General features: G+C 45.1%; 2 protein-coding genes across 7 annotated transcripts in view; one reads left to right on the forward strand and one right to left on the reverse strand.

Annotated features, from left to right (window-relative positions):
- LAMC2 (laminin subunit gamma 2) overlaps positions 1-15404 on the forward strand; it is a 57801-nt gene extending 42397 nt beyond the window's left edge. For 5 of the 6 annotated variants that reach the window (XM_070266418.1, XM_070266415.1, XM_070266417.1 and 2 more), the window contains 12 exons: positions 1948-2093; positions 3087-3237; positions 3556-3761; positions 4265-4344; positions 5430-5579; positions 6113-6257; positions 6960-7109; positions 7642-7756; positions 8714-8913; positions 10876-11034; positions 11128-11227; positions 13668-15404. In XM_070266418.1, the coding sequence (XP_070122519.1) occupies positions 1948-2093; positions 3087-3237; positions 3556-3761; positions 4265-4344; positions 5430-5579; positions 6113-6257; positions 6960-7109; positions 7642-7756; positions 8714-8913; positions 10876-11034; positions 11128-11227; positions 13668-13921 (1856 nt within the window). In that variant the 3' untranslated portion in view covers positions 13922-15404. 6 annotated transcript variants of the gene reach the window in all.
- Positions 15405-18994: 3590 nt separating this feature from the next.
- Positions 18995-24252, reverse strand: part of NMNAT2 (nicotinamide nucleotide adenylyltransferase 2) — a 138494-nt gene continuing 133236 nt past the window's right edge. The window contains exon 11 of the mRNA XM_001489595.7: positions 18995-23319. Within this exon, the coding sequence (XP_001489645.2) occupies positions 23217-23319 (103 nt within the window). The 3' untranslated portion in view covers positions 18995-23216. The remainder of the gene's footprint in view (positions 23320-24252) is intronic.

Genomic DNA, 24252 nt, shown 5'->3' on the forward strand with positions numbered 1-24252 from the left:
CTGACCAACCGGTCCATGAACAGCCTGGACCATTCACCTGTCAAAGGCCTCAAGACCAGTTTCCCCCGCAGCTCTGTCTGGAAGACAGAGCTGGAGGATGGTGAATGGGTTAAAGCTGGGTAGGAGAAGTGAAAAGGTCAGGTTTACATTCCTAAGTGGAAGAGGAGATAAAATGGGGCCACGTCCTATGCCCAATCCCAAGGCTGGAAGGCAGGAAAGTGGCTGCCAAACCTGTTACAGGAGAGTAATAAATGACTGGAGACCCAGCCTGAACACACGGAAGTGGGCAGGGGAGTGGGCAGTAAAGCAGTTTAAGAGACCCTCTCAGGAAGTTAGTGTGATTGATGTATAGAAAGAGAACCGTCACCCTTCTCCTAACAAGGCTTGCCTTCAAAGCAGCAGCTACTGTGGAGCATTCCTAAGGGCTGCTTCAGATCAAAGCGTGAACGTACAGATCGGTCCTCTTGCTCAGCCCTCCTTTCAAGCCATTGCACATTTATATTCTACAGGCCAGTTCCGTTCTAGGGAGCTGGCCTGCCCACAGACTCACTCTTAGTCATAAAGGTCCCAGGCCAGCCCTGGTGTGCGGAACTCAGAAGCTTGTTTATTGTAAGGTCCAGAGTGGCTCTGGGTCCCAGAATGGAGAACTCCTGGTTCCCTAGGAGGGCTGCAGGGAGCCCGTGCCTGCCCGCTCACCAGGCTCTCCGCCCCTGGAGATGCCGGAGGACTTCTCTGCAGCCCAGGCTTCTACTCAGGGCACGGATCCCACCTGCCCTGACCCCAACCTGGGGGTGAGCTATGATGTGCTGGAAAGTAGCCCATGACAGGAAGAGGCCACACAATATCAGCAGTATCGAGTTCAAGTCCAGTTTTTTAATATACCTGTTGTATTACGCCGATTATATCAATCTCTCTGAGCCTGTTTCCTCATAAGGATGAATAACATTTAACTCAAAGTGGTTGCAAAGACAGAATAAAATAGCATATGAGAAAGTACACTGTAAACTATATAATTCTAGCTATAAGGTGCTGGTAATAGAGACTTCACTGGCTTTAGACCATACATTTCTCCACTCACTTATCTTTTGTCAAGCACCTACCATATACCCAGTGTGGAGCTAGGTCCTGAGGTTATAATGGTGAACAAGTCAGCCCCAGCTCCCAAGAGCTCATATGTTAACCAGGAAGACACACAAATATGTAAGCAGATAAGGATAATACTTAGATATATGGTCATAGCACTATGTGCCGAGTGATTTGCAAGCACCGAAGATAGAGCAACCCAGAGAATCATTGTAACCCTGTCAGAGCTGTGTCTCACCTGCTGTTATATCCTCAGCTTCTAGAACAGAATGTGGCACATAGTAAGTACTCAACCAGTTTCACTGAATGAATAAAGGTACTGCTTTCTTACTGCAATTCCTACATCAAAGGCAGCAGAGCAGAAGGAAAAGAGTATTGGTTCCTTCCAAGTTCTCATTCCAGCTTAGCATTTACCTGCTGTGTGACCTTGGACAAGTTACTCAGCCTTTCTGAGCTCATATTACTCACCTGTAAAAGCAAGGCAGATGTATATATCTGGCATATAATAGGCCCAGAAGAAATGTTATTCTCCTTGTGAGCAAAGCGAGAGTGCCTGAAGAATATCCAAAAGGCTTACAATTTATTAGGAGGAAGAAAATAAGTGTCACCAGGAACGATGGACTGTTTTAATGTCTCTTCATCCACACACCCACCAACCTAACTTGCCAGATATTCCTAAGACCTGTCCGTATTAGGATGTGCTTGGAGGCACTGAACCAAGAGATGAATCTGGCACAATATGAATTCTTGAAGGATTCCTTGCCCTTGGTGACTTGAACTTCTTCCTTTTATCTTTGCTCCACCTCCAGTTTCTGGAATTGGCTTGATATGAATACTTCCTATTTGTCTGTCTTTTGTCTCTAGCTTGCAACTGCAACCCAGTGGGCTCGGAGCCTGTGGAGTGTCGAAGTGATGGCAGCTGTGTTTGCAAGCCAGGCTTTGGTGGCCTCAGCTGTGAGCATGCGGCACTGACCAGCTGTCCAGCTTGCTATAATCAAGTGAAGGTTCAGGTGTGCGTGCTTCCCCTTACCAACCCTTGTCCCTAGAGTGAAATCAAGTGTCTACTGGGTGGTTCTGTCACTGACCTAGGACCCGACTAGTCTGCTGGAGATGAGGCGAGGGTTACTGTTTCTTTCTTTAAAAATTACTGTATTAAAAAAAAATTCTGTATGATAGTAATAATACCTCAGGTTTAAGTTCTCATATGTACCATTTTCAAAACCCCTTTTGTGGATACCGTCCCGTTTGGTACTCATGATACTTAAGTTGGGAGAAAAAGCATTCTGACCTCAGTTTTCACTGAGCAAACAAAATCATGAAAAATTTGCAATGTTTCAAAATGACACGGCCAGGTGGAACCGAGAATCCCACTCATGTCCCCTGATTCTAAGTTCAGTGCTCTTTTCACTATAACATGCCACTGGATTTCTTCCAAGAGATGTCCTTGTAAGACAAATGAAGGAAAACATAAACATTTAAGAGACAGGAGGAGGCCAGAAGGGGTTGAGGCTATCCAAACACGAATGGCCTCCAGAAATTTATCATTCAAAATCCAGAGAAGAATGAAATTGACGTTGTTGTTGTTAATTATTAGTATTTTGCTGGGGTGAGGGGTGGAGGAGGAAAGCGCCCAAACAGAACCCCAAATCTAGAACAAACTCAACTTTGAAAAAAGTTCATCTATTTAACTAGCCCTCTGTAGCACTTTCTTTGTTCCAGACACTGTTTTAAGCACTATACAAATATTAACTCATTTAGTCCAAGTAGCAACTCTGTGAAGTATTATTATTATTATCCTCTTCTTATGGATTAAGAAAGTGACTTGCCCAAGGTCACACAGCTAGTGAGTGGTGGGGCCGGGATTCAAACTCAGGGAGTCTCGGCTCTAAAGTCTCAACTTTTAACTGCCCTGACATGCCAAGCATTTCTGGGCTTTCAGCTCTCATCCTCTAGGACCATGATCTCTGCCATCTGTTCTGATCCTCTTTCCTGTGTGGTTTCAGATGGATCAGTTTATGCAGCAGCTCCAGATCCTGGAGGCCCTGATTTTGAAGGCTCAGGGTGGAGCAGTACCCAACGCAGAGCTGGAAGGCAGGATGCAGCAGGCTGAGCAGGCCCTTCGGGACATTCTGAGAGAAGCCCAGATTTCACAAGGTGATGAGGCCAACTTCCCCTCAGACAGGAGAGAATGTATAGTCCTAGAAAGCATTGCTACGCTGGGTCAGAGACTCTTCTGTGGGTCTTGGTTCAGCAGATGTCTCTGCCTAGCCCTTGCAGAGGCGGAAGGACTGTCCATGGCATTCTTCTGGGACCTGAATGATGGAGATAAAAGAGCAGTTGCATGCATTCACATACTGGTTTTGACCATTTTGCCATAAGCCAGTCAAAGTCGCTTTTTCAACCCTCCATTGTGTTTGATTACTCTATGCTGACCCCGAAAGTGCTCAGACTCCCTTTTCTGTTGGTGTTCAGATGCTGTTAGATCCTTCAATCTCCGGGTGGCCAAGGCAAGGACTCAAGAGAATAGCTACCGGGACCGCCTGGATGACCTCAAGATGACTGTGGAAAGAGTTCGGGCCCTGGGCAGTCAGTATCAGAACCAAGTTCAGGATACTCGCAGGCTCATCACTCAGATGCGCCTGAGCCTGGAGGAAAGTGAGGCTTCCCTGCAAAACACCGTAGGTGGCACTGGGTTAGCCAGGGGACTGAGAGTCATTGCTGTGCTGGGAGACTCACCTACAGACATCATTGGCTCATGTTCTTTTTTCTTTTTCCGAGGAAGATCAGCCCTGAGCTAACTACTGCCAGTCCTCTTTTTTTTTTGCTGAGGAAGCCTGGCCCTGAGCTAACATCCATGCCAGTCTTCCTCAACTTTGTATATGGGACACTGCCACAGCATGGCTTGATGATTGGTGTGGAGGTCTGTGCCTGGGATCTGCACCTGCGTACCTGGGGCTGCCAAAACAGACCTCACAAACTTAACCACTATGCAACCAGGCGAGCCCTGATATACTTTTTTTTTTCTTTTAATGTAATGATCATGGTGACTAGGGACTCTTGATGTGTCAGGGTGTGGAATGCTGTGTGGCTAATGACAAGCAGTTCCGGCAGGACAAATGCAGAACCTGCTTAGACTCCATGGCCAAGTGCAAAGCCTTAACCAATTCTCCTTTCTCCACAGAACATTCCTCCTTCAGAGCACTACGTGGGGCCAAATGGCTTTAAAAGTCTGGCTCAGGAGGCCACGAGATTGGCAGACAGGTGAGCAGCATTAGAGGGCACCTCTGCTTCAGACCATCTCTCAAGGCCAGACTTGAACAAAACTGTAGGGTATTCAGGCCCTACGCTCTATATTCATTACCTCCAGGCTCCCTGGAAGCCATCCCCTGCCTTGAAGCCATTTGTTAACCACTTGGCCTTTAGTACATGTAGGTGGCCGCTGGGCACGGTCGTGTGGCAGGAGTTGGGGGTGGGAGTATTTCCTTCTCAGATTTCTCCATGACTCACAGTATGGCTTTGGTGTATGTCAGATGTGATTCTTTGGCCCCGTGAAATGAATCAGCCCTTGGAAAAGATCGCTCTGCAGCTTTGAGGGACTCCCAGGCTCCCACACCGAGCCTGGGAACAAGTAGCAACGAGTTGTTTGCTAGCCCGTAGGGGCTAAGTCTGCAGAGGGGGAGCTTCCCTTGAAAACCAGCTCTGCAGGGCCCCAGTGATAACAGGCAGCTCCTGAGTTCTTGTCCACCTATAAATCCTATGTCGAGAGGGTTGCTCATAGCAGAGTGCTCAGCAGGGTGACGGGCTCTGCTAATCCCAACAGGAATTCAGTCAGCAGAAGGGGGCTGGCCCGTGTTTTTGTAGCCTAAACTGTCTCCTGAGCTTGTTTTTTTAATCACTTTCTAAAACGAAGAGGACAAAAGCATTTGTGGGACTTTTAAGACAGGCTTTCTCCTCCCTAGAGGTGGGCTCAGTTAAGAGATGCAGCAACAGTCAGAAGGGAGTTGGATCCTGGGTGAAATAAAACCCAGCGGTTTCCTCCTGCAGAGAACCGCTTATGGATGCAATATTTTACCGCCCTAGATTGCTCATCTCCACCCCCCACCCCAGGCTTCCCCTGATTACGCCGGAAACGGAAAAGATCACCAGAAAGTCTATGACATGAGGCTGCTTCTCTAGAACCCCTCCTGCGTCTTGGTAGTTCCTCTAATTCCATCTAACCGGGGTCAATTCTGTTTGGCTTTTCTAGCCAAATCAGTTCCCTTACTCCTCTCCCTTCATTTAAATAAAAGATCTAAAGGAAGCCCTTTGCTATGAAAACTCAAATTCTTTGTTTTTAATCCTCTCAGCCATGTTCAGTCAGCCAGTAACATGGAGCAACTGGCAAAGGAAACCCAGGAGTATTCCAAAGAGCTGATGTCACTGGTGCGCGAGGCTCTGCAGGAGGGAGGCGGAAGCGGCAGCCTGGACGGAGCCGTGGTGCAAAGGCTTGTGGGAAAGTATGTTTCAACGGGTCCTCACGCGGACCAATATAACTTGCATCCTCCCAGGGTATACTGCAAACTGTGTTTGAGAGGTGCCCCGTTTCTTTAAAAATATATTGGTAATAAGAGGGAGAAGAGAATGAGAGTAGTACTTTGGGCTAAAGCAGATGCCTTTTAGGCTAAGAGAAGAAAGGGTTGACGAATCGAAGTAAAGTTTGTGTTTTGGTTGAGAGATTGCGTACTTGGAGTTACGGTCACCCTCTGTGGTGTTTGAAGACTATGAGTAAATCCATCTGATGGCGTGGAGGATCGAAGAATAATATATTTATATTATCAAGAATTGGGAAACCTGGGTTGAATTTTTCTGACCTAACCTGTATAAACTTTAAGGCTTATGTTTAGATTGTGGAGAGGGACTCATATCTGACACATAACCTCATTTGGTTCTTTTGATAATTCCAACTATGTACTTTTAAAACAATAGGCTCAAGTTTTGCTTTGAATAAAAAGAGTGACTTCTCAAAGTCCCCTTTCTTTGTTCCCTGCAGATTGCAGAAAACTAAATCTCTGGCCCAGGAGTTGTCGAGGGAGGCCACGCAAACCGACATGGAAGCAGATAGGTCTTATCAGCATAGTCTCCACCTTCTCAATTCCGTGTCCCAGATTCAGGGAGTCAATGATCAGTCCTTGCAGGTAAGGGCATCTAGCCTGGCACTGATGTACAGAAGAAGGGCTGTAATGCTTTCTTCTCTGGGGGCTCCGTAATAATGTTCAATTATTGTTTCCCCTCTATATTAACGTTTCTCGCTTTAGATTAGAAAGAGTGTTTATCCTTCTCATTATCCGTTTTCTTGCTCTTAAACCCCAATCTTGGTCTCTGAAAAGGCCTTGGCTCAATCCTATTAGTGGGTAGAAGTTTTATATCTCTTCTGTAGTTCTGGGGACTGTTGAAACCTGTGGGAAATTGTTATAGATAAAATTTGATATTTATACACTTAGGTCCATCCTAGGGTACATCTCTATATGCGGACACTCAGAAGTTCTTCTCAGAAGTTTTGCATTGTTTCTGTCATCGATTCCTTTAGCTATTCCAAACTTATTACATTAAGAAGATTCAGCTTTCTACCTACAGTAAAAACCACTCATAATGATTCCCACAAAAAATGTTCTCATGCATGTATAAACTAACACATAAAATAATGAAAAAAATAAAAGACACAAACCCTGTTTGATGCTTTGGGACCTGCTGCCTGACTTTCATTAGGCATATTACCTCATTTCTGTTAGACTTTGGGCTGAATTGTTGTTTTCAAACAATGATGTCAGGTCCTAAGAAGGCTGTCGTGGTACCTGGTGAGCAGAAAGTCAGATTCATTCATTTCTTTGGGCTTACAGGTAGAAGCGAAGAGGCTCAGACAAAAAGCTGATTCTCTCTCAAACCGTGTGACTAAGCATATGGATGAGTTCAAGCACGTGCAAAGCAATCTGGGAAACTGGGAAGAAGAAACCCGGCAGCTCTTACAGAATGGAAAGAATGGGAGACAGGTATCCTTTCGTTAATTTGTTCATTCAACAAACACGTATTGAATGCCTACCATGTGAATAAATATGGCAAGAGGAATCATCAAAAACAGTCTAAAGGTCACGGAACCGCTGCTTACAGGGAGAGTAACTGAAATACACAGGCCTTGATGGAGTTAGCTCAGCTCCACCCACTAAGTCAGCCTTCAAATCTAAGAAGAGGACTCAGGCCTCCTGGTCCAATTTTGGCCTACTCTGTCTGCTAGATTGACTTCAGGAAGTATCTAGAGTTTAAAATTATGATTTACATTACTATTCTTGTTCCTGATAATGGGCTAGAGTTTGAGGCTATTCTCTATATGGGATCCTTTTGGGTTCTGAAGTTTGCTCTGTCTCAGATTGTGGAAGGGTTTGCCACAGCACCCCTAGACTATTCAGTGAATCACAGGACTGTTGTCGTGAAGAGAAATGTGTTGGAGTGATTTTGCTGACAGGAATGCACTTCCCGGGTGTATGTTACATTTACTCTAATCTTGTTCTGTCTGCCTATTTGCAGACATCAGATCAGCTGCTTTCCCGTGCCAACCTTGCTAAAAGCAGAGCCCAAGAAGCACTAAGTATGGGCAATGCCACTTTTTATGAAGTTGAGAACATCTTAAAGAATCTCAGAGGTGAGTAGTTCATGGTTTAGGTCACTTGAGTATTTTAAAGGTATAACCATGACTTTGGTTTATTTTGAATCCTCATATGTTTCTCTAAGTGATAGGTACATTGGGATATTAAGAGATGCTTAATAAGTATCTTTCTAAAGAAAAAAATTTCGTTGATATTTGATGTAGTGGGAAGACTTGAACTAGATGTCAGAAGGCTTGAGTTCTGATCTCTGCTGGGCCATGTGACCAGGCTGAGCTGGCTGTGTGACCATAGGCAAGTCATGTAGCCTTTCCAGACCCTAATTTCCTCTTCTTTAAAGGGAGAAGGTTGCAGTCAGTGATCGCTAAGATCTCTTACAGATCCAACATCCCACTACCATACAAAAATTTTTCCTTTTCTTTTGTAGCTTGGTTGGTTCCAGTATGGAACCAAGGTGGTTGGTTGGTGGTGGTAATGGAGCAAGCTTTATCACAGCATCTAGATCCAGGAAATGTGCATTTGTGCCTTTTAGAGATCTGGTTAAAATTTCAGTCTTCTTTACTAAAGAACAAAAAAGAAACTTTCCTATAGTCTTTGGATTTTCTTCACAGAAAGTACCTCTCTACCCATTCTATCCAGCCTCCAACTATTGTCATTGGCAGCTTAGGGTTTAATGTTCTGGCTTGAACGTTTGGGCCTCAAAGATTCCACCTGCCTTTGATCCACTTTGGGGTCTTAATAGTCTTGCAGTGGTGGGTACCGAAGACACACTGATTGTCAATTTCTCTAAGCAAAGAACTAATTATGGCCCGTCCAATGCCTCCTTTAAGATGCTTTCTCCTGGATAAGAAAGCAGGAACAGCCACAACTTGGCGGTAATAACACTTTTTCCAGAATTTTTCCTAAAAATTTTGGCCCTTTTCATCTTCATTTGTCAGTTAGTTTTATAAGTTAGTTTTCATCTTCGTGGCAATATTTTCTTATCTTCATTTCAGAGTTTGACCTGCAGGTTGGAGATAAAAGAGCAGAAGCTGAAGAGGCCATGAAGAGACTCTCCTACATCAGCCAGAAGGTTGCAGGTGCCAGTGACAAGACGAAGCAAGCAGAAGCAGCCCTGGGCAGTGCTGCTGCCGACGCCCAGAGGGCAAAGAATGCAGCCAGGGAGGCCCTGGAGATCTCTGGCAAGATAGAACAGGTAAAGAGAAATTGAAATGCAGGTTGGCATGAGCAGCCCCAAACGCAAGGTAGTGTGGAAGGAGAGAGAGCGTCAGGCTCATTTTGAGCCCTAGGGCTCAGGGTCCTGTTGTGGTCCTCGACAGCCCCAGATCCACTTGGGCACCCATTTTGTTGATTGATTCACAGAGCTGTGATTGACTGAGTGCTAGGGCCCCAGCCCCCCACATCTCCCTTTCAGCTCCCTTTTTGGACAACACCAACCATCCAAGGTTGTTTTTATATTGACCATTGTATTAGTTTCCTCGAGCTGCTCTAACAAAGTACCACAGACTGGGGGGTTTGAAACAACAGAAATTTATTCTCTCACAGTTCTGGAGGCTGGAAGTCTGAAATCAAGGTGTCAGAGCCACGCTCCCTCTGAGACTCTGGGTAGAAACTTTCCTTGCCTCTTCTAGCTTCTGCTGGTGGCTGTCAACCCTTAGTGTGCCTTGGTTTGCAGCAGCATCACTCCAATCTCTGCCTCTGTCATCACGTGGAATTCTTCTCTCTAGGTGTCTCCATCTCTTCTAAGGGCACTAGTCATATTGGATTAGAGGTCCACTCCACTCCAATATGACCTTATCTTAAGTAATTACATCTGCAGCAACCAAATGAGGTCATATTCTGCGGTATTTGGGGTTATCACTTCAACATAACTTTTTGGGGCACATAATTCAACCTGTAACACTTATCATCAATATTTGATTGAAGACTATGAAATCCTGGCGTTCTAGATACCTTGCCCCTATCTGTGTTCTATGTCTAAGCTCTGCTTATTCATTATTCTCTCTCCTTCCACCGTGTGCCAGCACTGCGCTTGGGGCTGGGGATATGGAGATGAGAAAACCCAGTCTTTCTCCTCAAGGAGCACTCAGTGTAATGGAGAGAGACAGACACGTTACACTTACAACCTGTATGTTAAATGCTACAGTAGAAGGAGTGCTTCTCAGTTGAAAGAAAGCTTCTTAGTTCTTATTTAAGCATGACTTCTAGAAGGCTTATGCAGCTCTAGAAAGCCCAGAGGGAACTCTTGGGATCTGGACTGTTTGGCCTCACTCTTGGACCACTTGGTAACTTGTAAAAATACTGTCTAATTTTAAGTTCCATGAGGGTAGAAACCAATTTCATGTGCCTCTCTTTATACACTTCTAGCACAGAGTCACCTGCAATTTGATGCTTATTAATAGCTTATTGATAAAGATGTTGATAGACTTTGGGTTTTCTTAATATATATTTTTTAAGTATACTTTTTGGTGAGGGAGATTGGCCCTGAGCTAACATCTGTTGCCAGTCTTCCTCTTTTTTTTTCTCCGCAAAGCCCCAGTATATAGTAGTATATCCTAGTTGTAGGTCATTCGAGTTCTTCTATGTGGGATGCTGCCACAGCATGGCTTGATGAGCAGTGCGTAGGTCCACGCCCGGGATCCAAACAGGCAAACCCAGGGCTGCTGAAGTGGAGTGTGCAAACTTAACCACTTGGCCATGGGGCTGGCCTGATATTGACAGTGTTTGTTTTAATAAAAACAAAACTCAAAGCTGTAGCCCATTCATTCTCTGCATCCTAAACTCAACTAAACTGCCTTGGGGATCCTAGTAAAGTCATTCAAAAGACTGTGGCGGCAAAAAAATATGACAGAAAATGACGTGCCTTTCTCGCCCTCTGGGTTTTCCCAACTGGTTCCTGTTGCATTCACCATGTGGTGACCATTGACCAGTGTCTCACTGCTGATGGCTCCAGTTCCTAGAGACCTACCCCAAAAGTAACTTGTTGGAGGCAGAGCTTGGGGAAGGGTGTGTCGCCAAGTCTGACTCGCTCGTTATTCATCTAACTCACTCCATCAGGGCCTGCCTGCAGCTGTATTTTTTCTGCAGTTGTCTTTGAGATGTTTTTGTGCCTCACCCCTGTTTCTCCTTCCGTCCCTGGCTCCTTTTCTTCTCCCAGGAGATAGGAGGTCTGAACTTGGAAGCCAATGTGACAGCAGATGGAGCCTTGGCCATGGAGAAGGGACTGGCCACTCTGAAAAGTGAGATGAGAGAAGTGGAAGGAGAGCTGTCAAGGAAGGAGCAGGAGTTTGACATGGATATGGACGCAGTGCAGATGGTGAGTTCCCGTATCTTTCCACAGGAGATCACTTTAAACTTGCCAATATGGGAAACACCCTTTCAAGACTGGTTTGTATTTCTTTTTCTTCAGGTAATTGCAGAGGCCCAAAGAGTTGAAAACAGAGCCAAGAATGCTGGAGTTACGATCCAAGACACACTCAACACATTGGATGGCATCCTACACCTAATAGGTATGTGGAGTATCCACAACCTTCCAGCCCCATGCTCCAGGGCTTCTCCCCAGAAGACTGACTAGACCTGGCCCTGATGAAAGGGAGTCTCAGCTTTCCTTAAGGGTATCAGAAGTTTGCTTTATTTCCAGGCTCAGGTACTTTGGGCAGGTTACTATCCATTTTCTGGATTCTACTTTACCATCTCTAAGATGGGTCACTGAGAACTTATTGCCCTTGAAGGTGAAAGTCTGTAGGTCAAAGAACTGGGTGTATTTAGGGAAGTGTATTGAAGCTCAGAGAGGTTGCTAATGTCCTGCAGATCACATAGTAAATTGTGGAGGCAGGACTGGAACTTCACAGCTAAGGAGAAGACTGGACAGATTGGCAGTCCTGCTACGGCTTCTGGCCTCGATCCTGAGAAGCCAGTGGACAGTTTTAAGCAGAGGAATAATATCAGCCCTGCGTATTTCAGAACGATCGTCAGGGTGGCTGAGTGGGGAGAGCTTGGAGGTGGGTTAGACAGAGGCTGGCTGAGACCACCTGGAAGATTGTTGAAATAATTGAGGAGAGAGGTGAGGGAGCCTGCTGAGGCAGGAGAAGTGGTGAGAGTGAAGGTTCTCCCTGTCTGTGAAGTCAAGAATCTCTTGCTGATTCTGCTGTTTGTCCCTCCCCAAACCACAGTTGTACCTTGATGTAACCAAATGGGGAAATTTGAGCTACGCAGAAGAAATATAAAGGTAACAGGTCTATGAGATACTGCACAATTTTAGGATAAAATAGATTGGATGGCACAGCGTGGCAACGACTCAGATTTCCCCACAGAATTTTTCCCAGAAGAAAACTGATTTGAATGAAAATTCTGGGTTTAGGTAGAACTGGTACCAGACGCTCATTTGACCTGTTTCATCAAGCTCGAACTGTAGCAGGTCTGGGACTGGGGATTTGGTCATAGATTCCAGTAACATTCAGGAAAAGGCGGTTCTGCTTTTTCAGTTCATTATGGTTTTGACACCTGATTTTTCTGTGGAGCACCATTGCCCTGAGAGACCAATATTGTCTGTGTTGTTATGCTAACAGGCCTGCTTTGTGATCCAATAAGCCCCAACGAGTAAACTACTCTCTAAGGGTACAAAACACTCCTTAGCTGAGATCTTAGTGGCTTTGTTTAGTGTTCTGAAAAAGGTAATGAACTAAGAAGGCCTCTAAGGAGAAAATGAGAAAGTGGTATTTGGGAACTCTTAAACATTTACTATGTGTCAGGCACCAGGCCAGGTGTCTTCATGGTGTAACATCATTTCAGTCTTGTAAAGGTCCTATGAGGTGAGTTTTATTATTTTTATTATTTTATTTCACAGAGGAGTAAACTGAGGCTCAGAGAGGTTAATAATGTTCTGCAGATCACACAGTCATTTGTGGAGGCAGGATTCAAACTGAGGTCTCTGTCTCCAGTGCTCCTGCAGTTTTTGAGTAGCTCATGCTGCCTCCCTCGACATGGTTATCTTGCCTCCAGGCTTATTTAACTTTCTCTGCATGTCGTCGAACCCTAAATTCTTGAATTCTCCCCTGCGCCAGGTGCAGGACTGATCCATTGGATCAACACTTTTGTTTTGGTGTTGCTTCTATGCTGTTTGCTCTCTCGAGTCCTGGAACAATAACAGTTTAATTGCTCTGGGTATAATAAACTCATGCAGTCAGATGTTAGCGCTGCAGTTTAGATATGTGAGGCAACCTGACCTTGAGTTTGAATTGACCAAGGGCGGCTCAAACCTATTCAAACCAGACAGGCCTGGCCAGGTGCCCTTCATGCTGACATTGGTTTTAGATTGTTTATGGGTAAAACATACCTGAACAAATGTGACTCCATTTCACATTGGACATAAATTAGTGTCTAGCCAGATTCCGACTGTTTCAGGCCAGAATGAAGTCTTACATCATTTCCTAACAGCTGTAAAACATCCTCCAAATAGCGCAGCATACCTTGGCCTCTATAAACCATGAAGCTCTGCCAGTTTCTAAAGATCTTCTGATGGAAAATAACAAGATATTTCCCAAGAGTGCTTCAGAAAGCATAGTTTGGAGTTGATTCTGGTCCTAGGGTGAGCTGTGATGGGCAGCCACTTTGGACAGTACTCAGGCCCCTGTGACCTTCAGCCTTCATCTTTTCAGAGCGTGAACTGTTGACCCAGACGTGAAAGGAGAAATCCAAGCTTCATATTGCTTCACTGTAGAACTCAGAGGCTTGAACTGGGCTGTTCATAACTCAGTAATTAGGCTAGAGCTCTCAGAATTTTTTCTGTATTATTGCTAATTTCAAAGAAGCCTTTTGAATGTATGGCATGCTGTCTGCTGTGGACAGGTGGAAACAGGAATTTATTAAGGGTAGACAGGGTCCACATGTGTTCAAGGAGATCTAACCACAGCTCTTCTATATTAACTCCTTTCTCATTCCCTGAAATAGACCAGCCTGGCAGTGTGGATGAAGAGAGGCTGATCTTACTGGAGCAGAAGCTTTTCCGAGCCAAGACTCAGATCAACAGCCAGCTACGGCCCTTGATGTCAGAGCTGGAAGAGAGGGCACATCGGCAGAAGGGCCACCTCCGTTTCCTGGAGACTAGCATAGATGGGATTCTGGCTGATGTGAAGAACCTGGAGAACATCAGGGACAACCTGCCCCCGGGCTGCTACAATACCCAGGCTCTTGAGCAACAGTGAAGCTGCCTTAGAGATTTCTCAACCAAGGTTCTTGGGATTCAGACCTCAGGGCTCAGGAGCCCGCATGCGGGTGGGGTGGGATGGGAATATTTGAATATGTTGAATGCGTGTGCTCAGGCCCCAGTGAACCTGATCCCATCCCTGAGACCTCGGCCAGATAAATGTCTTTATTGCACCAGTGTGATACTATTTGCTTCCTGGTCCTGGGCAATGAGGCAAATAACGTTGAGTGTGAGACTGATCAAGGGCCTGACGACAAAGGGTAGACTGGATGGAAGGACAAACTGCACAGGCAGATGTTTGCCTCAGAAAGTCATAAACTGAGTCCTGGAGTATGGACAAGTGCTGCTGGGTTATAGTCAGCTTATTCTTTGAGTAATGTGACCAAAGGAAAATTTTTTTCCTTTGTCCACCTATAAACTTCTTCCTCATTTCAGAAGAGAGTGAAGTCTAGTCCTACTGTGGCCAGTAAAATACCATTGCCTTGTAGTGTCCAATGCAAGCTTCTTGTTGACCAGAGTTCCTCCCACTTACCATCCATAACATAAACCATTACATAAACATGTGCGCCGCTTTCAAGCTGGAAGAAGTGAGCACTGATGGAGTGAGGCGCTGTAAGGCTGACCCATTTGGAGCAATGGTGCCTGTCATGTCCTGCCACTTTCGAGTTCTTCTGGGTCTCAGAGAGACATCCTTTCTCCTGATGATGTCATGGCAACTTAGAGACTACATTTTTATTAAAGTATTTCCTGCCAGCAAAGCAAACACTGGGAAAGTATTTACTTTTGGGTTACAAAGTGATAGAAAAATGTAACTTGGACACTGAAAGAGGTGCCATTATCTAGATTTATTGGTCCTAATTCAATCCCACTTTTCAAACATTAAAAATTACATGCATTGACGTGTTTTATTTTATTCTCCCTCTCTCCTTATAGCAGAAAATCTTCCTACTCACACTTGAGCTGGATAGAATCCATCCTTCCATCCATCCTTCAATTCATCCATCCATCCTTACAACATATATTTATTGAGCGCCTACTGTGTGCCAGGGGCTGGAGTAGAGTGGTGAAATAGTCTTTGCCCTCATAGAACTGATTTTCTAGTGAGGAAGAAAAACATTAAAAAAATAAAATTAAACTTACAAATCTTGTTCATCACAAGTGGTGGTGATTGGAATAACCCCCTGGTTTGCAACCTCTTTTCTGAACAGAACATATGTTGCAAGACACTCCTGTGGGGACACTTGGGTTTTGGCAAAGTTGAGACGCTTCTGGGTTGTGCACACTTCTTTGCATTCCAGCTGACACTCTGCCCCTTTCCACAACTGATTGCAACAGACTGTTGAGTCATGATGACACCAGTGGGATTTGCTGGAAAAACCAGAGGCACTTCCACTTCAGCTCAGAAGACTTTGGTGCTGCCTCACTTCTGTATTTCCTTGGCTTTTCATGGACAAGGGTTTAAATAAAGAATAATTCTTAGATGCCTGTGGTTAGTTCCTAATTTATTAACCTCTAAGCTTAAGGTGGAGGTGCCAAAACAATGGAAACTAAAACGCCATAGAAAGAGCAATGAGTCTAGAGTTAGCTTCTTTAATTCCTTTTTCTGAGCATCGTGTTTTGTCCTTTCCAACTATAGGAGCGGAGCACTTTATGAGATTTAACTGGTGCTGTCTTCTAAGCATGAAGATGGATTTATTTCTGGAACAACTCGAGCAGGGTGGGGGTTGTAATATTTTTATCCTTTTTCATCATCTATAAAATAAAGGTAAAATCAATAATTTATCGTGATTTTTAACACCTGAAATATTGTCATGCTTTTTAACAAGTTAAAATTTAATAAATTAAGATCTTGAATTGAGCATCTGCCCAAACGGCTGAGGAAAGGATTCTGCTCCTATCCACATCGACCCCCTAAATTCTGATGGGTCTGATCACTTTGATTTCTCTTCTGTGGAAGTGAAAGTATAATTCCGTCTTGGCGTACTCAGTCGTGAAGCCTACAAATCTCTCACTGTAATTAACAACTGGTGCCCAGAAAATGTGTGTGTATTAATTCGATTAGGTTAACTCCTGTGTTACACAGACCTAGAAATGTGCATGACCCAAATACAATAGACTTTTTTCTTGCTCCCGTAACAGACTAGCTGGGGAGAAAGTTGGCAGGGTGGCCCTCCACATAGTTACTCTAGAGGCCCAGCCATTTACAACATGTGACTTCTAAGCTTGCCCTGGGGGATCATCTCCATTCCAGTGGGTGGGAAGGGAAAAAGACTTGGAGAAGGGATGCACACAGAAGCTTGGTGTGGGCCAGGCCTGGGAGGCGCTGCATATCACTTTCTTTCAGATCCCATCGTCTAAAACCCAGAATTATGACCATATCTAACTTGCAAGGGGTCTGGAAAACAATAGTGTCTTGATAGGAAGCCCCTTCTGAGTGACAGTTCTCTACTCTGAAAGGGGAGAAAGCGTTCTTAGTGATTGGCTGTCTGCTGAGTACACGATTAGGCAGTGCATCTTCCATGGAGCTTGCTGAGGGATCCCATTACTTAATATCCAATGTACCATGCAGTCATGAAAGGGTTTCTCAATGTTAAGATATTGTTAAGAAAGTCATGAGAATGTCTTCCCTGACAAATGGGAGATGATCCCTGAGAAGAGATGGGGAATGGAAAAGAGACTTGTGCAACTCCCTTGGCATAGAAGTGATTCCCTCATTTCTAACAACCTGACAGACTGTCCCTAAGAAGAGAAGAGGGTCGTATGGCTTAGAGACAGCTTACCCAGGACCTAACCTCTGTTACTAGTCTTGACCTGACTCTGCCGAGTTAAGTGAGCTTTCCTTCCAATTTCTCATCAGTATTTATAATTTAGTAGTGAAAACTTTCCTGTACTTTTCCTCTGAGAGTTTTCTGATTAATCATGCTGCTGGTAGGCTCTTACACACGTCGTCATCTACTTTGACTCACAGGAATTTCTGTCTGGAGAGAGGGTAGAAAGGAAACTGCCGCTAGGCTGTAGCTTCTTAGTAGATGTATTTCTGATCTTATCTCAGGATGTGGTTTCTTTTCAGTCCTCTTGGAAGTCTGGAGAAAAGGGTAAGGAGATACTCAGTAACGTCCAATGTTTGGAACAAGTCTCAAGGACCAGGAATATGTTTATCGTGTCTTCTTTTAATGTTTTGCATGGTCATGGGGATGTTATGGATTCTTGTTGTGGTTCAATTTTCCCACATGGAAAGCATAGAATTTCTCTGCATTCTTTATACTGTTGGCTACATGGTACTTCCTAGAAAATTCCAAGTCTGAAGTTTACTTATGGGTCATAAGGGAAGAAATGTGTGTGTACATATATGTTCATTCATATTTAGTATATATTTTAGTGTTTTTTTGTTTTTTTCTTTTTGAGGAAGATTAGCCCTGAGCTAACAACTGCCGCCAATCCTTCTCTTTTTGCCGAGGAAGACTGGCCCTGGGCTAACATCCATATCCATCTTCCTCTATTTTATACGTGGGATGCCTACCACAGCATGGCTTGCCACACGGTGCCATGTCCGCACCCAGGATCTGAACCAGAGAACCCCAGGCCACCTAAGCGGAATATGTGAACTTAACCGCTGTGCCACTGGGCTAGCCCCATATTTAGTATATATTTTGTAAGTTAGCAAATTAAGCCAGTGTTTATACCCAATTTTAAACAAGCTTTCATCATTACGCATTCACCGGACAGAGAAAAGAAGTGTTTAGCTTTATGAATAGCAAACATAAATACAAGTAATGAATTTACAAGGCATATCAAGCATCATTATGATGTGTCACCAAAGCCATGTAGCTACACACAAAGCTGGCTAATCTCAATCTTCAACAAAAAAATGTACAAGAACTAAAATGATTTTTTTCCTTTTTTTTTTTTGAGGAAGATTAGCCCTGAGCTAACATGTGCTGCCAATCCGCCTCTTTTTGCTGAGGAAGACTGGCCCTGAGCTAACATCTGTGCCCATCTTCCTTTACTTTTTTATACGTGGGATGCCCACCACAGCATGGCTTGTCAAGCAGTGCCATGTCGGCACCCGGGATGTGAGCCGGCGAACCCCGGGCCGCCGAAGTGAAACGTGTGAACTTAACCGCTGCACCACTGGGCCGGTCCCCCAAAATGATTTTTTAGAAAAACACAACTACTCTGACAAACAAGTAGGTAAGCCCTAAATGAGCTTGCCTAACAGGGAATTGCTATTTCACCTTCTAAATCACGACTGATATTAGCTAATGGCAATCACCATTTAGACCTAAACCAATACATAATGTATGTCACAACTAAAAATGAAATAAGAACTGATAGTCACAACAGGACTGAACAATTAACAAAAATTCGTTTTCTCCTTGTTTACATTGCCAAAACAAATATGAGTTTAATAACCTCTATCTTAAGATCTTTCATGCCAAAAAGTCAGTTATTCAAGTTTTTAATTTTCATAAATATATTTTTATTTCATAAAGAACTAATTTCATTAAGGAGCCAAAGCTAACCAATACCAGGCTATGCAGATTAGGTGGGATCTAAGATTTGACTTTTTTTAAAGTTGAGAAAACTTAGGCACGATTCACAAATTCACTAATTATTCTTCCCTGCTTATAATAATGGGTGTGACATATACTTTGTGTGTGTGTGTGTGTGTGTGAGGAAGATTGGCCCTGAGCTAACATCTGTTGCCAATCTTCCTCTTTTTGCTTGAGGAAGATTGTCGCTGAGCTAACATCTGTGCCCACCTTCCTCTATTTTATGTGGGATGCACCACAGCGGGATTCGACAAGTGGTGCGAGGTCTGTGCCTGGAATCTGAACCTGCGAACCCCGGGCCACCCAAGTGGAGCCCGCGAACTTAACCCCTACACCACCGGGCCAGCCCCTAACTGTATATACTTTTGTATGTCCCATGTGGCATCAGCTAAACCAGGGGGAAATTCTCCTGCTTTAAACACATTTTTGCAACTGTTGGCTCCAGTCAAGTAAGACTATGAAGAAAAAGCGATTAATTTGGCAACCCTCAGAGAAGATTCTAGACCAAGCAACGAGACTCTAGTAGCATTGTCTTGTTTATTAACGTCATTGAAACATTTTGCTGATAAAACTTTTGTCCGTGACTATTCTAGCAACAAAATTTTACTCAAAATATTTCACTGTGAAGTGGCGCTGCAACTTGAATGTAGTCTTTATTAATGAGTTAAAGCAAATCTTACTCTTCAAAGGGCAGATTCAGTGACCAAAAAGTGATTCAAAAAAAGCTTCCCCCTCCCCATGCCAATCCTGAGACCACTTGGATCAAGCCGAGTTCTGGGCCCTGGGCCTAGACTGAAGGAGGAGGGAACGAACATAACTCCTTCCTAACTAACTGGAACAGGCTAGTAGGACACTCCAAACTCACATGACAGAGAAACCACGTGAAGAGGTGACTTTACTGGGCAGCTATAGGAAGGTGCAGGCGGGATGAATCCGACAGAGCATGTTCATCGTCATGACCACAATGCTATTCCTAAGGTGTCCTAATTGGGTGAGCTACAAAATCGGTCCCCGTTTCCCTCCTTCCCATCTCACCTGCCGGCCTTCCTGCAGCAGCCTTGGGAGAGATCCTGAGCTTTTCATATTCTGCTGATGTATTTTTGCATTACTCTTTTGATGAATAAAATATAACATGCTTCTCTCTCTTAGTCCCCTAAAGAGTGTGAGTGTATCAGTCTGGGAGAGTAGATTTGGGCGGTTAAAATACAAGTCGTTTCTCCCTGGGATTCTCTGTCTTTTGCTGTGGGTTGATGATCGAGTCTCGCTTTCTACTTAATTAGAACAACAAGTTCTTTTATTCCTTCTGAGAAGCTGGAGCATGAGACTAGAGAACTTTGGGGAAAGGTTGGCCAAGCTGAGACAGGAAGAACAGCGTCTCTAGAAGCTCTAGCTCTGGGTTTCAGGCACTTCAGTAAGAGACTTTCCTCCCCTGTTCCTATGTACATTCAAGGAAATGAAAGCAAGAAGGCCCCAGAGGCTGCCTGGGGTAGAAAGGGTGGCAAATGAGGTACCAGCTAGCAGCACAGACCCCCCAGAGGGCCATTCCTTGAGGAGAGAGTCATTGACACAAAGGATTCCCTTCTTGCCTGTTCTTACTCATATCAGCTACTTTCAGAAAAATGGGAGGGCCATTTTTTATTGTTAGGCAGGAAACGAGGCTCCAGACCCCTCTTGATATGCTCATTCCAGCCCATGACTTTCTCACCAACTCTGAGCCATGCCAGCCTTGGGTTGGCCTTTGTAGGAGGGAGCAGGACCCCAGAGGGGAAGTCAGGGCCCAGAGGTCATCCTATTGGCACCTGGCTTACTCCTTCCAACTCTGAATCATCTTTCTGATGTTGGCCTTAGCTGGTTAACAGCCACAATGTCCTGCCCTAGACTAAGAGAGGGGCTCTGACCTCTCTCCAGCAAATGAAGAATGAGGCAGGGTGGGGATTGGACAATTTTACCCCAAAGGGGATACTCTTTTCCTTGTATTTAAAGAAAGCTATTTTAACATGATTCCTGTGATCCACCCAGATAAGATCTGCCCCATTGCATTCCTGGAAATCTACTTCTTCTATGGCCCTGTTCTTTTCCTTAGCTCATCTGCATCTCCCCAATTATGTGCCTTTTAGCCCCCGTGTGCATAGAACAAGCCCACTTTCCTCTCATAGGTTGCGGACTAAATGGGGCTTGACCACGGAGTCCAGCAGAGTAGCAGAGTGGATGAAAGGGATAAAAGATATCTGGTCTTTCTCAGAGATGCTCATGTGGATCCTCATAAGAAATTCTTTCCATAAACTCCATATCCTTGAAACTGCTGTGTTCCTCCAGGGAATCCAGCTCCCTCTTTTCCTTTGTTTCATTTGCTGACTGTTTTGCCTAGACAAAGGTTCTTCTGCCTTTCTCTCTCCAGCACCAGAGTCATCCTGAGCACTTTCTGGGGCTTTCTTAGCTTTCCACAAAGCAATCCTTTCTTGCATTCAGAGGGTCCTTTTCTGGGGTTTCCTCCAAGCTGCTGAGATCTCTTAGTTTCTAAGGAAACCTAGCTATGGCCTTCCTCATGATCAAATCCTCCCTCAGGACTGGCATACACAATGCCATATATAGGGAGCACCTGGGATAGACATAATTTAAGAGAAAGTTGCCAGGTAAAGACTGAAAATCACGTTACTTGGCCAGTATCATGGGGAACCAGAGGAGCAGAGATCATGTAGTGTGATGACCTAAGGGTCAGGGAAACAATATCCTTTTACGAGGCTCTATACTTGCTGTGTGACCTTGGACCAGCCTTTTAATCCAGCGAACTTCTGCTCCCTTATCTTTTAAAGGAGAATGTTGGATCAACTAATCTCTATGGTTATTTTAATTCATGATTCCATGATCCTTAGCCAAATACTGAGACCCAAGAATAGGATCTTCCTTCCTCCTCTGGAGTTGATTTCCATAACCCAAGAGGAACAATACCCTCCTGGATGCTACTCTACCATGTTCTTCTGTTGAATCCAGTTCCTTTTCTTGGAGGCTATTGAAGGAGGTTGCAGATGTGAAATGTGTGGTGAAGAACGTTGACCCTGGTGTCAGATCTCACCTGACCTCTCCTGGGCCGTAGATGGAAGTACTAGATTTTGATAAAATTATCCTGCTGCTCAGGGACCATTCCTCCAGGACAACCAGGAACCCAAGAAAGAGAAACTGGATGAGAGACACAGCGTACAAGAGAATAATTTCCTTTCAGCTCTCCAAGCAGGACATGAATGAGGGCTGAACAACTGGAACAGGGTCTGTCAAAACTATTTGTGGGGGCAGCAGAGAAAGGGAAATTAGAGAAAAGAGGAGTAAAAAAGTGTAATGGCTCTTGATGCCCCTCATGACCTGTGTTCTGTGAACCCATTCCCCTGCCAGGCAGATTTCCTCAGGCGATGACTGTGGTTGCTGAGCTCTGAGGAGATATGACCAACCCCAGAAACAAGGGCAAGGCATTGCTTCTCAAGGAGGAATTGACCCCAAGCACCGCCCGTGTTGCAGCTAGAGGGGGTAAGAACCATCGCTTCCCATCAGGGCAACAAATTGTTTTCTCCTAGGTCGTCCTGGACTTACGTTATGACGGAGACATTTCCCAACCAAATGGGCAATAAATAATTCCAATTAGCAAAGATCTCTAGGGTTGAGTAAATTCCTAGCATGTTTTATTTAAGAAATGACTGCATTGTTAGGATTTGGCCTTACATACGAGATTCTTCTCAGATGCAGGAATGTGGCTAAGTATGGCCTCGAAGGGCTTCCATGGTGATCTGAAGTTCCCTTGGAAATGCCTTGGCTGGCAGGGAACCCTACACTCTGCCATCAGTCACAGCCGAAAGAAGTAACTGTACAGACGCCACCAGAAAGTGAGGCTGGACTGGCTCTGTGTCATGTTAGGCCCAGAGCGTCAGGAAAATGGTCTTCTGAAACTAAGGAAATGGATTCAGATTCCTCTGAGAAAACTTCCTCTTGCCAGACTTGCATCCCAGGTTTCACAAAGTCTCACTCCTGACTTCTGCTCCCTCATCTTTCAAAGGAGAATGTTGCTGCTGCTGCTGCTGCTGTGTGTGAGTGAGAGGGTAGATGGGTGGGGGTGTCAGGGAATTGGAGGTGGCTGGGCCTTCTTTACTGGGTGTGGCCCTCTTGCACAGACCCCCGCTGAGGCTGGCTACGGTAATCTATCAAAAGGAAAGTAATCCCACAGGAATGCATCAAGACTACAAACATAAAGAATCCCGGACACTGATTTCATCCAAGTTCTATGAGGAGTGAACAACAACAACAAAAAACAAACCGACAAAAAAAAAAACAAAGAAAGAAAAATAGCCCTTCGTGGTAAAGGGCATGCTGGGAAGGCGAGAGCCAGAGCCGCCTCCCCAGAGCATGCTGGGAGGATGGGCACCAGAGCCGCTCTCTAGAGCATGCTGGGAGACAGACACCAGCACATCTCCAAGGACTGCACTTCCCCCAACTCCCACCCTTATTCCCTCACCCACCCCCAACCCGGAGACTAGAGGAAAGTTTGTCCAAAGATGACTGCGGAATAGGGTATGCGTTGGTTCTCTGCAGGTCCCCCACACTGTGGGGGCTTGAGTCAGCAAGTGGGGAGAACAGTCAAGATGAGGAGATGGAGAAACAGAGAGGCAGGAGAGAAACAGGGGGACTGACAGAGACTGGAGGGGCCAGTGTGTTGGCGGAGGACGAGGGGAGAGTGGAGAAGAGGCTGTGTGGCTGCTAGCCTGAGGCATTGATGTACAGCTGGCTCTTGAGAATGTAGTCGATGACCGGCTGGGACAGATAATCCACGACATGGCCGTCTCCATGCTGCAGGGCCAGCCTGGATGAGAAGAGACCGTAATCAGATGGACACCCTTCCCTGAAGCAAGGCAAGACTGGCCTGCCCACCCTCTTTCACGGAAGGGGTTTACCCAACGCTCCTTTACCAGAATTGCTTAGGCCAAGTAAATGGTAGCCCTATTAGGAAAAGCCCTCTTGCCCCCACAATTCTCCCCTATCCTGGTGACTCCATTTCATCCTGGCTCTGCCACTTCCTAACTGAGGGGCCTTGGGCAAGTTATTTAAGTCTATCTGTTCTTCAGTATTCTCTGTAAAATGAGAGTAATATTTGGGCCTATCTCATTCAGTTCTTAAAAGGATTGAGTCATTATGCAAAGTACTTCGAATAGCCCAAGCACACTAGGCATTTAAATGTAAGTGTTAGCTATTCTTATTTCACCCCTTTGTGTTTCTCTGCACCATGGTCTCATGAAAATGAATCTCATTGGGGTTCTTATAATTGACCACTTCCTTTCCTTCCTGTTGGAGCCCTGATAGAGAAGAAGGTGCGCTTCTCTGAGGCCCTTCTCACAAGCCCTGGGGGCAGTGGAGGAAGGCACTGACAGGTACGAAAGAGCTCCAGTGAGACCCTTTGCTTTCTGCAGTTCTGCTCCAGCCTTGGTCTGACTGCTTCCCATTCTTTACTCACTTTCTCTACTTCTTTCTCACTTCTCTACTTTCTTTCTTCCACATTCTCTACTTGGTCTTGGGAATGTCTGACCCCAAGGAGCTAGTTGTGCAAATCCATATACTCTTTCAGGTGTCTAGATTCTGAAAGGCATCTGAGCCCTGCCCCATGAGATCTCCCCTATGAGGCTGGCTCACTGCCTTTTCAATGCATCCACTGTCCTGACCTGGCAAACAAGCCAGGTCCTCAAGTGCCTCCCCGCACAGTTTTCAGGGAGGCTTCCTGAAAAAGTGGTCTACATGCCAA

This window comes from Equus caballus, chromosome 5, assembly GCF_041296265.1.
Source record: "Equus caballus isolate H_3958 breed thoroughbred chromosome 5, TB-T2T, whole genome shotgun sequence".
NCBI classification, from domain to species: Eukaryota; Metazoa; Chordata; class Mammalia; order Perissodactyla; family Equidae; genus Equus; species Equus caballus.